The 13,563-nt window shown below is 39.4% G+C and overlaps 3 protein-coding genes across 3 annotated transcripts in view; 2 read left to right on the plus strand and 1 right to left on the minus strand.

Annotated features, from left to right (window-relative positions):
* The first annotated feature begins 2,330 nt into the window (after nucleotides 1–2,330).
* Nucleotides 2,331–6,558, plus strand: LOC131794582 (uncharacterized). Its single transcript, XM_059112105.2, has 4 exons — nucleotides 2,331–2,556; nucleotides 3,607–3,900; nucleotides 5,210–5,532; nucleotides 6,059–6,558. The coding sequence occupies exons 1-4, from the start codon at nucleotides 2,409–2,411 to the stop codon at nucleotides 6,335–6,337; spliced, it is 1,044 nt and encodes a 347-aa protein (XP_058968088.2). The 5' UTR covers nucleotides 2,331–2,408; the 3' UTR covers nucleotides 6,338–6,558.
* A 239-nt stretch (nucleotides 6,559–6,797) lies between these two features.
* LOC131794502 (uncharacterized) lies at nucleotides 6,798–9,162 on the minus strand. Its single transcript, XM_059112018.2, has 3 exons — nucleotides 8,866–9,162; nucleotides 8,322–8,352; nucleotides 6,798–7,438 (listed from the first exon to the last, which is right to left on the minus strand). The coding sequence occupies exons 1-3, from the start codon at nucleotides 9,160–9,162 to the stop codon at nucleotides 6,798–6,800; spliced, it is 969 nt and encodes a 322-aa protein (XP_058968001.2).
* A 3,743-nt stretch (nucleotides 9,163–12,905) lies between these two features.
* The window catches only part of LOC131794553 (sulfotransferase 1B1-like), a 56,428-nt gene continuing 55,770 nt past the window's right edge, over nucleotides 12,906–13,563 (plus strand). The window contains 2 exon segments of the mRNA XM_066174135.1: nucleotides 12,906–13,344; nucleotides 13,439–13,563. Of these exon segments, the coding sequence (XP_066030232.1) occupies nucleotides 13,284–13,344; nucleotides 13,439–13,563 (186 nt within the window). The 5' untranslated portion in view covers nucleotides 12,906–13,283.

The raw sequence follows: 13,563 nt of genomic DNA on the forward strand, positions 1-13,563 counted from the left end.
TTGAAGGTCGAATATTGGTACCTTGTAACGAATCTTATTTTGAGTCAACAATCTTGTAAGCTTTATGAATTCTTCCGGTGACACCTGCATGTCAACTGTCTCACCCGGGTGCGAAGGAGGTCGCCAAAAGTCTATCTAGTACATAAATCATATCAGATATCCGAGTTTATAATACTAAGGCTATATTTGTATATTTAAAATATATAACTGGCAGTTTAGAAGAAAGCCATTCCCAAAATCTTTTAAAGGAAAATAAAAATGACTGTGAATGTTTGTCGCGAGCTGTCACCTGCCAAAATGAGTAATAAAACTGCCCGAGAGGAACGTCTGCGCACATCGTAATCTGAAGCAGAAAATTGGCTTTTCAATGTTCCATGCTCTGTGCAAAGGCGCTAGCTCTCGGCCTGAAACAATATTTTAAATCATGATTTTTTCCCAAATTAAACCAGATCAATTTTTTTTATCGCTATGAGGAGGGGCGTTAGGGGAAGGGGAGTTTGAAGGATCTTGTAGGGGATCACTTGATTTTCAGGGGCAGCAGAAGGGGAATCAGCCGAGTATATAAAGAGAAGAATGTAAGAAATTGACTTCCTGACTGATCATAAGAATATTAAAGAAGCTTATGAGGGGACTAAGTAAATTTTATCATTACACTTTACCACTAATTTTTCTTTTCCTTGGAGATGCAACAAAATGTTTACTTCGGCAACGGTTGATGGGAAAGCGGTGACAAGTTTATGCCTGGAGAAAAAAAATTATTAGAACATACAGAGTCTGAGAAGACATGACCTAGAGGTTAAAACGGAATAAATTATAATAACTTCTGGAAAACAGAGCGTGGGGGCCGTGCTGGGGAATACTGGCCCGAGGTCGTGCAGTACGGACCGAGCGCAGCGAGGTCCTCACAAAAACGACCCAGGGCAAATATTCCCCAGTACGGCTCGAGCAAGCGAGTTTAGGAAGTAGTTTACAATACAACACTCAGACCAAACTTGTTTACTTTGAATTTCGAGAATTTCGCTTTCTTGAGCAAAAATACACTGCTTATGACTATGTCCCATGAAACAGTCCGTACGGTAAAATACGGACCAAATATGAGCCTATCAGAACGCTCGAATTTATCTTAGGACTACTTTGCCATATAATGATAAGATGTTTTGTTCCTGCAATTTAAGTTCAATTGGTCCTTACCTCCAATACAGAGTTTCACTTGCCGTTCTTGTTTTGAAAGTCAGTAGGAGCAGTAACGTGAGAGCCTCATCAAGGAATCTCATATCCTGTGCCGACTTGAACTTTGTGTTAGCTAAATATTGTTTAATATATAGTTATTACAAATAAATTATTCGGGCAAACGAGCAATATTTGGATTTGTTTTATCTTTTTCGGATTATTTAGACGATCTTATTCTGTGTCCACAATCAATGATTTTCACCTTTTATCATTTGTTTGATTTTCTGGTATTCGTCACGCGCCTTTTTTTTTTTTTTAATTTTAAACAAAATAAATTTCAGAAGTATATATAATCTCCTCCGATCACCTCTTCTATTAAAATTTGTTCTCGTGAGTTTATCGATCATATCTCGATTATAACAACGGAAATGTTCTTTCTCCACGCCTCAATATTACCCTCGCTTCTCTAAGAATGTCAAACTTTTCAGGTATACCTCCTGTTATTTACAAACTCACCTCTAGAAATTGCAGGTTTTACTCTGATAATATTCTTACACGTTTTTCTTACTGTCTTTTGTGATGAGAGATGGAGCTCGTTATGGAAGGCTTCAATTTTCACCTCCAGTTTCTACAACTGTCCGGTCGTAAACCTTTCAAGCTAACATATAACGATTGGAGTATTATGTAAACAACTGGTATAATTTCCGGTGATATAAATGTTTTTAAAAACAAATCGTATCCTAGGTTTCGATGCAGCCTTGCTCGTGGGCTCAGGTCTCAGTAGCCCTGCACTTCTCCTCCATCTCAGGCAACTTCCCCTCAACCGTTCCTTCACTCTCGTTTTCAGGCTTTCTCTTTTATTTCTTTGTTACCTCACAGACCCTGCCATAGGCAGAGAGTATAAATTTGACGTGATCAGGCCCCATACTCCTCCGTAAAAAGTAATGATTCTACCCAGCCCAGACCATCGCCTCTTTATTACCTCTCCCCTTCCACGAATACTTGAAAATTAATCGGGTTTTCCAATAAACCTTAAGCTTAGGAGGAACCTTCCTCCCGCAATACTCTTTCAGACAGCTTTGGTTCCAATCTCAGATTTCGTCCTGCAACTTTTGAGATTTTTTAACTGAAATTTGGTCCCAAACCTCCTATTCTCTTCTAAAATGTTTCGAAATCGCTCGAAACTAAAAGTTATTACTCAGATATAATCACAGATTTCCCGCGGAGCTGCTTCGTTCATGATGTACCGTTCTTACAAGAACAGTTTCATGGCTACTCATCTCCCTCACGTCGTATTGGCGTTGTTGGTCCTGACACAGCAGACATGGTGTCTACCGCTTACGTCTTCGGAAGAAACTTACAGAGAGCTGTTAACGACATGGCACCGTAAGTAGATGACTTATTCAGGGTTAAAAAGTGATGTGTTCCCACAGAGGTTCTATGAGGAATTATTGTGGAAAGTCTAAGTATCGACCAAGAGTGCCAGGGAGTGATGGCACGCACAAGTGACCGCACACAAGACACACATAACCACGCCAGGCGTACGCACTTGACACATCACACGAACATGCTTGATGCTGCACACGACCATTCAAACAACAAAACATCAGAAAAATGAAAATAAAAAATACCGACTCTCTCTTAATTCTTCTAATGAAATTGTTGGCAGTTTCAACGGTGATCATGAACTATATTATTGGTGAATCAGGTCATATCAACTGAGAAAATAGCTACACGATGCCATGTCCATGTTTTTTTGTTTCAAGGACTGAAGTCGTCCAATGTTTTTGAGATTTATCTTCGTGCCGAAATATAATTATGCACAAGTTTTATTTCATTTTATTTCATTTTATATCCAAAGGCTACATTGGTCGAAAACGATTTGAGATCGTTCTTATTATTTGAAAAAAATTCTCTCGGTTGACTAATCTCGGAGTTATAGAAAATAATCGCATAGGTTTTGATTTTTGAAAATGCTTTTGAATTCGCAATATCCAAAGTTGGAGGGATATTTCATCCTGATGTAAGTCAAGCAAATTGTTTCACTTTCTATACCATGTGAGTTTGTGAGGTAGAAATTACAGAATCATTTGTTATTCTAAGGCCGACCACATTGCTGATAATGGAAAGAGGTCCTGAAAAGGTGTAAATGATCTATCGTTGTTGTAAGCTACGGTTAAATGTAACAAAGTAAATGTCACCCGAACATAGGGCCAGTTTTATTTTGGGTACATTACAGATAGCCTTATTAATATTGAAAAATACTTATATGAAAAGCGTGACATAAGAAAACAAAACTGAAACAATACAGAAATTTGTGCATATTTTTATTGGTAAAATTATAGATGTGACAGTCCACAAATCCAAAAGGAAACTATAAACTTACAGTAAATAACAAAGTATGATGTTCAGTGAAAGTGAAATTTTCTTGTTTAGACAAAGAGCATAAATCAGTGTTCTCTCCAAGCCAAGGCCCTCCCCCTGAGTGCTATTTGAAGTACTTCCTGCACCAGTCACCCCCACAGGGGCTTCTCATCGACCATCCTGACGCGGAAGTTTATGTTTGCCAGTCGGTCCCAGAATCCCCTGACACGTACTTCTTCGCAACTTTGTTCGACGATAAAGCAGGCATTGCCATTTTGTCCGCGTACACCGTCACCTACGAACAGGCGCGTAACATGGGTATGTTTCCAAGAGAAAATGTTTCAAATAGCTGGCGAACAAATAAAGGTAAGCTCAGCGAATACTCGTTAGAAGATTTATTAATGTTTTCATACCTTTCATTCCTACAACCCCATTCAAATATTTTGTGGACAGACTTAGAATATCCTCCAATGATGTATTTTCTCAATTCCTCAGCATTAAACTGGAGCTAGATGTAACCGAGGAAGGATTAAAATGAGTTAGACGCCCACCTCGTGCATAAGCCACGCGTATTGGTTTTGCGCGCGTTTTCTTTTTCCCATATCCTCTGTTTTCGAACTCAGGATGTATGTCCTGTTTATGCCGAAACGATATCATTTCGATAGAAATCGACTGTAATCAAAGGTAATTTAATATTATCAACTGAATTGATAACGTAAATTGGCCACCGTAAATAGTTTAAAAGCTGACGTTTTAAGCGTTGGCCCTTCGTCAGAGCGATTGGAGGAATTGTGGGTTGCGTGTGTTTATATGTAGAAAATGGAGGTACCCTATTGGTGGGAATATGGTGACGAGAAACAAGACTAAATTAATTGAATGGAAAGCACTGGTTTATAACCGGGGGATTAAGAGTGCCGATTTGAAAAATAAATTTTTTGTTCTAGAATTTTGTGGCTTTCCAAAATGCCTAGATGTAGGGAAAGGCCGCAAACTGCCCTGTACTGCTTAGAATGGTTAGGGAGATCGAAGTGTCTAGCGACTGGTTTAGTTGCGTCTTTTTTATTTTTTTCTACATCGCGAGGGTCATCTACATCGGTCACCTAGTCGTCTTCCTGTTTCACCGATGTATTAATTTTTGCAATAACTGCAAGTTATGCAAGAGATGACATTGGCGGAGGTGAGTCATCAGTGATCTTAATGGATCCTCCAATCGCTCTAACAAAGGGCTGACACTCGAAACGTCACCTTTTAAACTCATTATGGTGGCTAATTTACGTTATCAACTCAGTTGATAATACTAGGTTACCTTGTTATACTCTCCCTCCGACGTAGCACCATAGTTTCTTTAGAAACTTGCCCCCTTTATTCATCGGTAACCAAAGGAACCGACCTCGCACGCGGTAATCAACGGCAGCCACCTCGCGTGCTGGACACGCGTATTGGTTTCGCGTTAAGAGTGAATAATCTCCAAGAAAGTGTGAAATAATATCTTGTTTCGCGCCCGTCGTCTCTTCCAATTTCATACCATTTTCGCTTAATGTCCCGTTTACTCCGAGACAATATCATTTCAAAAGAAATGGACGGTAAACGACGTCATCTGCACTTAACGTCAGATAGAGGCAAATGTTAGTTGAGTCCAATTCTAACCAGACCTGATGTTTCGTCTTAATTGTAGAACTAACCCATCAGGGCACTAACAAAATGTATCACGGCCACGGCAGAGGAAAACAGGGGTTTGACAAAGGACACCTTAATCCAGCTCACATTAACTCATTTGACAAAAAGCACGTGTTGGCCACGTTTACTTACAGTAACGCAGTTCCACAATACGGTCACTTTAACCGCGGCTCCTGGGGAAAATTTGAAAGCAAAATTGTGAAGTACGTCACGACGCAATGCAATAAATCATCAGCTGTGATGTATTTAATGACTGGCTCGTCGAAGTTCCGATTACAAGTTGGTACAGAAAAACCAGTCCACGACAAGGGCCAGATCAAGGTATGCTATTTTGTCGACGTGACTTTGATTTTGAGTTGTCTGATAAACAAATTTGAGGTCTCTTAAATTTGAAATTAATTTAATGGAACTCAATCCGACTGAAGTTATGACATACTTTATGGGGACTCTCAATTTTCAAATGCGCACCACCATATGTTTAGGAGACCCACAGAGATGCTACTGGTTTTAGCAAAACGATAATTTTGAATGTGAACGCATTTAGCGAATAGTTTCCTCTGGCCCTTTACACTCCATCTACCGATCTTTGATGAGTTAATAGTCCATTTTAGACGAATTCGTCAAATCAAGTCTCCTTCTTTAAAAAAAGTGAGCGAGGGGGGGAGGGGAGGGGAGGGGAGGGAGCAAGAAAGGAAGAGTCAGTTCCAGCTTTCGTCTTCATGCAGTCGTTTAAAAGCTGAATATCCAAAACGCGACCCCGCTCAACTTCTGAGTCTGTTTTTGATTGATCAATTAAAGGAAACTTCCTTCCCCTGAATTTGTTTTGTTTGGTTTTTTTTCTTCTCAGATTCATTATTTCCCTGGCCCCGGCTCCAACGGGTCGATTGTGCGCCCCAATTCCATGTGGACAGCAGGATGCTGTGTTTGGGAAGACGAGAACCACAAAGAAATGGCCCAGTCCATCGCAGTCATGGGAAACAATGACTTTGAATCCAAAAACATCGCCATAAAGTCGATGACATTGGTGGAACTCGAGAAAATGTTGGTTTACGACGGAGATGAGCCTGTCTCTCTTTTTCCTGCCGTCAAAGAATGCAGAATCAACAGTTCAAAGCTACCAAATTGATCGTTTAAGATAACAGAATCCAAATATATGTTCTGTTGGTTTGCATTTCGCTGATAAATATGGCAAACTGTTTTTTGTTTCAGATATAAATGAAAATAGCTATTTGATAGTAATCAGTTATTTCCAGAAACAAGTAATTTCGTTTCCAGTTTCGATGCATTTAATTATAATTTTTAACAGTTGATGATTGAAAGTTTGCATATTAAAACAGTGCGTAGATATTTCATGTCTCTCCCCATTCTCGAGATTTTATATTTGGTATTTTACTGAAACACAGTCAGAATAAACTTCTTTCAGGTTTTTTTTTTATGATTTCACGAACTGAATACACACCCACAGAAAAAACAGAACAGTTATCTTGCAGCTTTTATTTTCCTCATTACTTTGTGAAACATTTATGCAAGGGATTAGACTTTGACGTTAGAAAATTTTCCATCAGTTTTGAGTCCTTTAAATCTCGTCAAGATCGAATGAAAATGTTTCCGTGTGGATTGTCGACATTCTTCAGATGGTTGAGTTCGTTTTTTCCACAAGGATCATGGGTAGGCCAGTGCATCAATGTGTAACCATCAAAATAATAATAAATGTTGGAGGAGGAAAAGATCGGTCCAAAGGTCTGACTATGAATCGGCACAAACCTAGATGGCGCTGGCGAATCTTGACACGTGTCAGTCACGTTTTTAACGACCTGACACTTGACGCTCCCTTCCTGCCAATCAACCAAGCTTCCAGTTCCCGGATGACAAACCAGCCAGTTGTTTATGTTGCTTTTGATGAGGACCTGTCTGCCGAGTTGTTTCCATATGGAGAAATTCATGGCGTTGAAGTCTGTTTCACCCAACGGCGGGGTTACCGAGACAGGGACGTTGAGAGCAGAATTTATCTGCCAGTTCGGCCTCGGTGTAATAGCATTTAAACTCGAAGAAAACGTATCGTAATCAGTGAATTTATAGCTCCACACAAGAGTCCAGCCCCCTCCATCTGTTTCCATGTCACAGTAGGCCCTGAAAGCCGTGCCCTGGGATCCACCGTCTGGGTCGATCCAGTAAACACCAGAGGAAAGAGAGGGGAGTTGGCCGCGAAGGATCTGGCACGAAGAAACTGCTGACAGTTGAGTAGAACCTATACAAGGTGTGACGTGGCCTTAAATTGAGTGTATGATCATAATAAAGATAAATATTACGATTTTAAAATGCTCAACTGAGTGCAATATTACACCTTTTTTCCAGTCGCGATGCGTGCCTTGTTCTTTTTGAGGGAGATATCACTTTAATGAAGGTAACGCGCACATGATGACGTAAAATGTTTCACTCAAGACCAGAGTTTGTGTTCAATAGATGCAGATGTTTTCTCCGCTCGAAAGAGCTTTCTCTTTCAGAAACTACGATCATTTAAGATATTCTTCAGTATCTGCTAAAGCCATCTTATATACCGTTAGTATCTCACCTGCACTGATTTACCCGGCTAAGAGAGCAAGTAGAACGATATGAAATAAGAATGTTTATGACCACGTATAGAGATAGGTAACTGGTCGTTTTGTACCTAGTCGGTGAGTCGTTTCGTACCCAGCTCGGTCGTTTCGTACACAAACTATTAAAATATGTTTTCCATGTTAAGATTGTTTAAAGTAAGGTCAGTTTCTTGTTTTGAATAGTAATATTACCTGCATCAAATTTGCTATGTTAACGAGGTGTCCATTTTGAAGCGCGACCCTCGAGTATGTCCAATTTACATTATCAGCTCAGTCCATGAAAACGTTTTAAAATGGGGAGTCTGGGAATCATAAGACGACGCGAAGAACATTTCTATCAGAAAACATTTATATTTTCATTCCATCCTAATGAAACATAGATTACAACTTAATACGTATATTTTTTTTCGTCAGATCAAACGAACTTATTACCGTTGATAACGATGGATTGGGTACGAAACGACCGTGGTTACAAAACGATCTACCGACCTAGAGACATTCTTAATGACCTACCTAATGGACTGGCGATTCCTGGAAGTTCAGTCTGTAATAGAAAATCCCTCTGTTAATGACATTAGACAAAGGCCTATTTCGATTACATAATAATTGTCTCTATATCTCCGTATCTTAGTTACGAACGTAGTTACAATGTTTACTTCTTTTCTCATTGGTTTTGTAATCGGACCTTTAGGCGTTACCAGGCGCATATAGAAGCTGAGTTAACGTCCCCTTCTCTCGAGGTTTCTTGATTCTTAACCCTTGGCTCAACCGGGACCGACATTTTACGATCGTTTATTTGAATGCAAGAAATCGCCGAAAAATGTCAACTTTGGTTCTTCGTAGTTTATTCGTCTTTGAAGACGACCTGTAAAGCAGTCCCACACATTAGTTGCGTCACGCCGAGAGGTCGTTTTGTTACGTCTCGTTTTGGAACAAGTTGGCGTTCGCTGCAAGCGCAACGCTCACACTTAATGTTATTATCCTATTTTAAAATATTTAATAGAGCCACATGCTCATCATTTGAATGATTCCTAAACCGGTTTTCGAGATAAAATACCTTTTTCGCATAGAAAGATCCCTCTAGTCGTTTTAAAAGCTTTTCCGCCAGGTGTGTTTGTCCGTTTCCAAGGAGTGAACAGGATCTTTGGTTTGCCAAGAAGTTTACACTTTCACAAGCAGCTTCCCTCGCACACAGCAGTGTACAGGACAGCGAAGAGTCAGCTTTTCTATCCCAAAGAGTATCAGCGGAAAGAAAACTGTTTTCTTTTATTTCAAAGTAGACTCCCCGAGGAGATTCTGCAGTTATCTTGGCTGATATGGACAGAATTATCGCAGCAAAGACTTTAAGCGACATCTGGTAATCGCTACAACATGAAATGAAAAGTTAGCTAACGCATAGACTGGTATAGGATGTTGTTACGAGTTAAGATTAGTTATTCAAAAGCAGAGGTTAGATAGGAAGATGATTACATTACTTTTTTCTCCGTGTGATCCAGTCGACAGATTGTAACTGTTTCTGAATCAAGGTTCTTTTACTTGAACTGAAGTTATAAATTTTGAGTTGTCTAATTGAAGATTTTATGTTCGCTTAAACGATATTTCAAAAGATTTTGACATTTTGTAAATTCCGTCTCAAGTATCACTTCGTATGCAATTACATATTTTGACATTTTAATTGTGTGATCATATCACAATTCGCCGTGGACATTGCATTAACAAAAATCTCGGTTTTAGCTAGTGAGTGTAATAAAAAACAGATTTTCAAGTTTCTACGGTTTAAAGGATGGAATTTAGAGGAGCTCAGTACAGCGTTGATTCAAGATTGCATCTTACAGGAAACGTGTAGCTTATATGAAGTTATCGGTGCGCGCGAGGTAAGGCAGCTGAAAACTGTATCAAAATTTTATTACTCAAGTTGAGGGAAATTAATCATTGAGTCAAAGATTTATGCTCTCCGAACTTTTATTACATTGTTATTGCAGTCGATAAAGCAATATAATCTATCACTTTAAGAGGATATTCTCATTCGTAGTGTTTAGAGCCCTTCACGTCCTGAGGGGATATTTCCAGAAATTATTCTTTGAATATTTACTAATCAGTTAAATCCTCAATTTTGTCAATGACTTTCTCATTTTCATTTCGCTCACAATCTGTCTAATTCACAAATCTTCCAACTAACCACCTGGTAAATCTTAAAACACAATAATTTAAATGAGACGTTCTTGACAAAATGATTTAGTGCATAAACGCAAAATGAATACTCAATTTGTCCTTCCGCGCGAAGCCGTACTTTCAAACTTTGCCACAAACGCCAAGGCTGGTCCTCGAATACAGAGTCGTTCCAATGCCCTCCCTGTTCTAACAGGGGAGCGGAGACTGGAGCGGTGGTGTTGAAGATCGTCGCACGCACCGAGCAGTGTATGAAAATAGACTGCGTGACATTCGTGCGGGTTGTGAATTGGGACACCTAACACTACGGTAAAGAACCCAGTTAGTGCCATTTCGCATTTCTCTTCAACTATTTTTTGACTATCTCAACTTTATTTTTCACCATCTCAGTTTTTTCCCGGCACGACTTCAACTTCCTTCTCGACTTCAATTTTCCTTCACGACTTCAACTTCCTTCACGACTTCAACTTTCCTTCACGACTCCAACTTTCCTTCACGACTCCAACTTTCCTTCACGGCTCCAATTCTCCTTCACGACTTCAACATTCCTACACGACTTCAGCTTTTCGGCACGACTTCAACTTTCGGGAACGACATAAACATTCCGGCACAACTTTAACATTCCGGCACGTCTTTAACATTCCATGCTAATTTAATTTTCTGGCACAACATTAGTTTTCCGGCACCATACGGTGGTCCATTGAGGACATGCCACATTTTTTTTTTTTTTGGGGGGGGGGGGGGGGCGATAAATCTCATTTATCGCGCAATAAATTGAAATTATCGCGTGATAAATGAAAAAAATTATCACGCGACAAATGGGAAACTTGTTAGGTCGTACGTGGATCGTTGGCCCATAGAGGACATGCCACATTTTTTTTTAACAGCCGATCACGTGCGACCTAACAAGTTTTTCGTTTATCGCACGATAATTTATCATTTATCGCGCGATAACTTTTCATTTCTCGCGCGATATCATTTATCGCGGGACAATTTATCACTTATCACGCGATAACTTTTTTTTCTCGCGTGATAATTTATCGTTTATCGCGCGACAATTTATTCTTATCGTGCGATAAAAGTGGTCAGCACCGTAGCGGGCTAACTTATTTTTCACCGGAAGACTCAACACAAGAATCAACGCAGCAGGTCACCGCCGGTCGATCGCAATGTACTTGCTGTAACACAGTTCGGTAAAAACTATAAATAAATTTACAACTGGGCAAGCTAAATTGGATAAGTTTATTCCATCAAATTATATTTAGTGTGCTTGTCTTGCACTGAATTGCTATAGAATAAATCAGTTTTCAAATGAGGATACAATATTTGCGTTGACTTGAGTTAGACTCGCTCTCTGTATCGCCAATGTACCGAGAAGAAGTCAATTCATACATGGCCAAATCGCTCGTCCACATCTGCAAACTTACAGAGTGCTGTTAACAAGACGGCACCGTAAGTAAATGGTTTATTCAGGGTCAAAACGTAATGTTTTCTCCTACAGGTTCTGTGGAGAATTATTGTGGAGAGTCTAAGTATTGACCAAGAAGGCCAGGAGTGGAGCGCACAAGTGACCGCACACAAGACACACATAACCACGCCAGGCGTACGCACTTGACGCATCACTCATACAACAAAACATCAGTGAAATGAAAGTAAAAAGACTGAATCTATCTTAATTCTACTGATTACACTTGTTGGAAATTTCAACGGTGACGTTGAACTATATAACTGAACTAGTGAATCAGATCATATCCACTGGGAAAATAGCTACAAGATACCATGTCCATGGTTTTTTGTTTCAAAGACGAAAGTCTTCCAATGTCTTTGAGATTTTTCTTCTTGCTGAAAGATAATTATGCAAAAGTTTTCTTTCATTTTATTTTATGTTATATCCAAAGGTTACATTGGTCGAAAAACGATCTGTGATTGTTCTTATTCTTTGAAAAAATGCTCTCAGTTACCAAATCGCGAAGTTGTAGAAAGTCATCGCATAGGTTTTGATTTTTGAAAATACTTTTGAATTCGCAATATCCAAAGCTGAAGGGATATTTCATCTTAATGTAAGTCAAGCGAAGTGTTTCACTTTTAATACTATGTGAGGTTGAAATAACAGAATCATTAGTTATTCTAAGACCGACCACTTTGCTGATAATGTTTTACAATGGAGAGAGGTCCTGAAAAGGTGTAAATGATCTATTGCTGTTGTGAGCTTCGGTAAATGTAACAAAGTAAATGTCACCCGAACATAAGGTCAGTTTTATTTTGGGTACAATACAGGTACCTTATTGATACTGACAAATACTTAAATGAAAAGCGTGACATAATGTTCGATGAAAGTGAAATTTTCTTGTTTAGACAAAGAGCATATCTCAGTGTTCTCTTCCTGCGCCAGTCACCCCACAGAGGTTTCCTATTGACCAGCCTGGCGCGGAAGTTAAAATTTGCCAGTCAGTCCCAGGATTCCCTGACTCGTACTTATGGGGCGCCAAACCAGTCAATATTCCTTTTATATTTCTGTTGCCCAGTTTACTTTTATATGGTCAACTCGAGTTTTTATGTGCTCAACCTTTTACTTTGTATATCGATCAGTGTAAAATCATACATTGAAGAAATGTAAAATGGTTTCCGTGTTTACATAGCCTGACGTAAACACGCGGGAGGTCGGGAGAACACGAGATAAGCGTAGGAAACCACGGTGTTCTCCCAACCTCCCGCGTGTTTACATCAGGCTATGTAAACACGGAAACCATTTTACATTTCTTTTATAAAATAACTAATGAAGAGGAACGAAAATCGTGTTTACATACGCTCATGTAAAATGGTTTTATGGCCAATCAGAGCGCGCGTACTATTTGAATTATTTTATAAATATACGCTTGCGCAGATAGTGGCGTAAAATCGTACAGTCTACAGACTGTGTTCGTTACATATTACGCCGTTATCTAACTACCGGGGACAATATTCTCCGAAGGCTGAGACATTATAGTAAGTTAGTGGGAGAACAAGGGACTGTCGAGAAGACCAACTGCACAGAACGAAGGTTCGCGCCAAATGACTCAGTTGGTTTATGCCAATTTCAACGTCATAATCTATAATGAATATTCAAAGTTTGAATAGTGTATGAAAATATACTGCGTGACATTTGCGCGAGTTGTGAATATTGGGGCACCCAACACTATGGACAGTTGTGGTTTTCCTATTAACCCAGGTAAAGGAAGGAGAGAGGACATCACCAAGTACAATTCTGTTGTAACAAGTTCCAATTCATGACTTTTTTCACAAAAAAATCCTGCAGCACTGCGCGAGATGATCATCAATTTCCAAACAAGACACAATGATGTGTTTGTTGTGACTTATCCGAAATCAGGTAAAGAAGCTTGACCTGCCAATGTTTTGTGTTTATGAGTGAATGATTAGGTAAGTAAAAAGAAGTGATAATTTGCAATGCATTTTTATTCAAGGGACAACATGGATTTCAGAGATCCTTTGGCAGGTGTATAATAACGGCGCAGAAAGTACAAAAATGATTTTTGACCGAGTTTCGTTTTTGGAGCGTGACCGTGCTGATGTCACACCCCTCCCCAGT

This window comes from Pocillopora verrucosa, chromosome 11, assembly GCF_036669915.1.
Source record: "Pocillopora verrucosa isolate sample1 chromosome 11, ASM3666991v2, whole genome shotgun sequence".
NCBI classification, from domain to species: domain Eukaryota; kingdom Metazoa; phylum Cnidaria; class Anthozoa; order Scleractinia; family Pocilloporidae; genus Pocillopora; species Pocillopora verrucosa.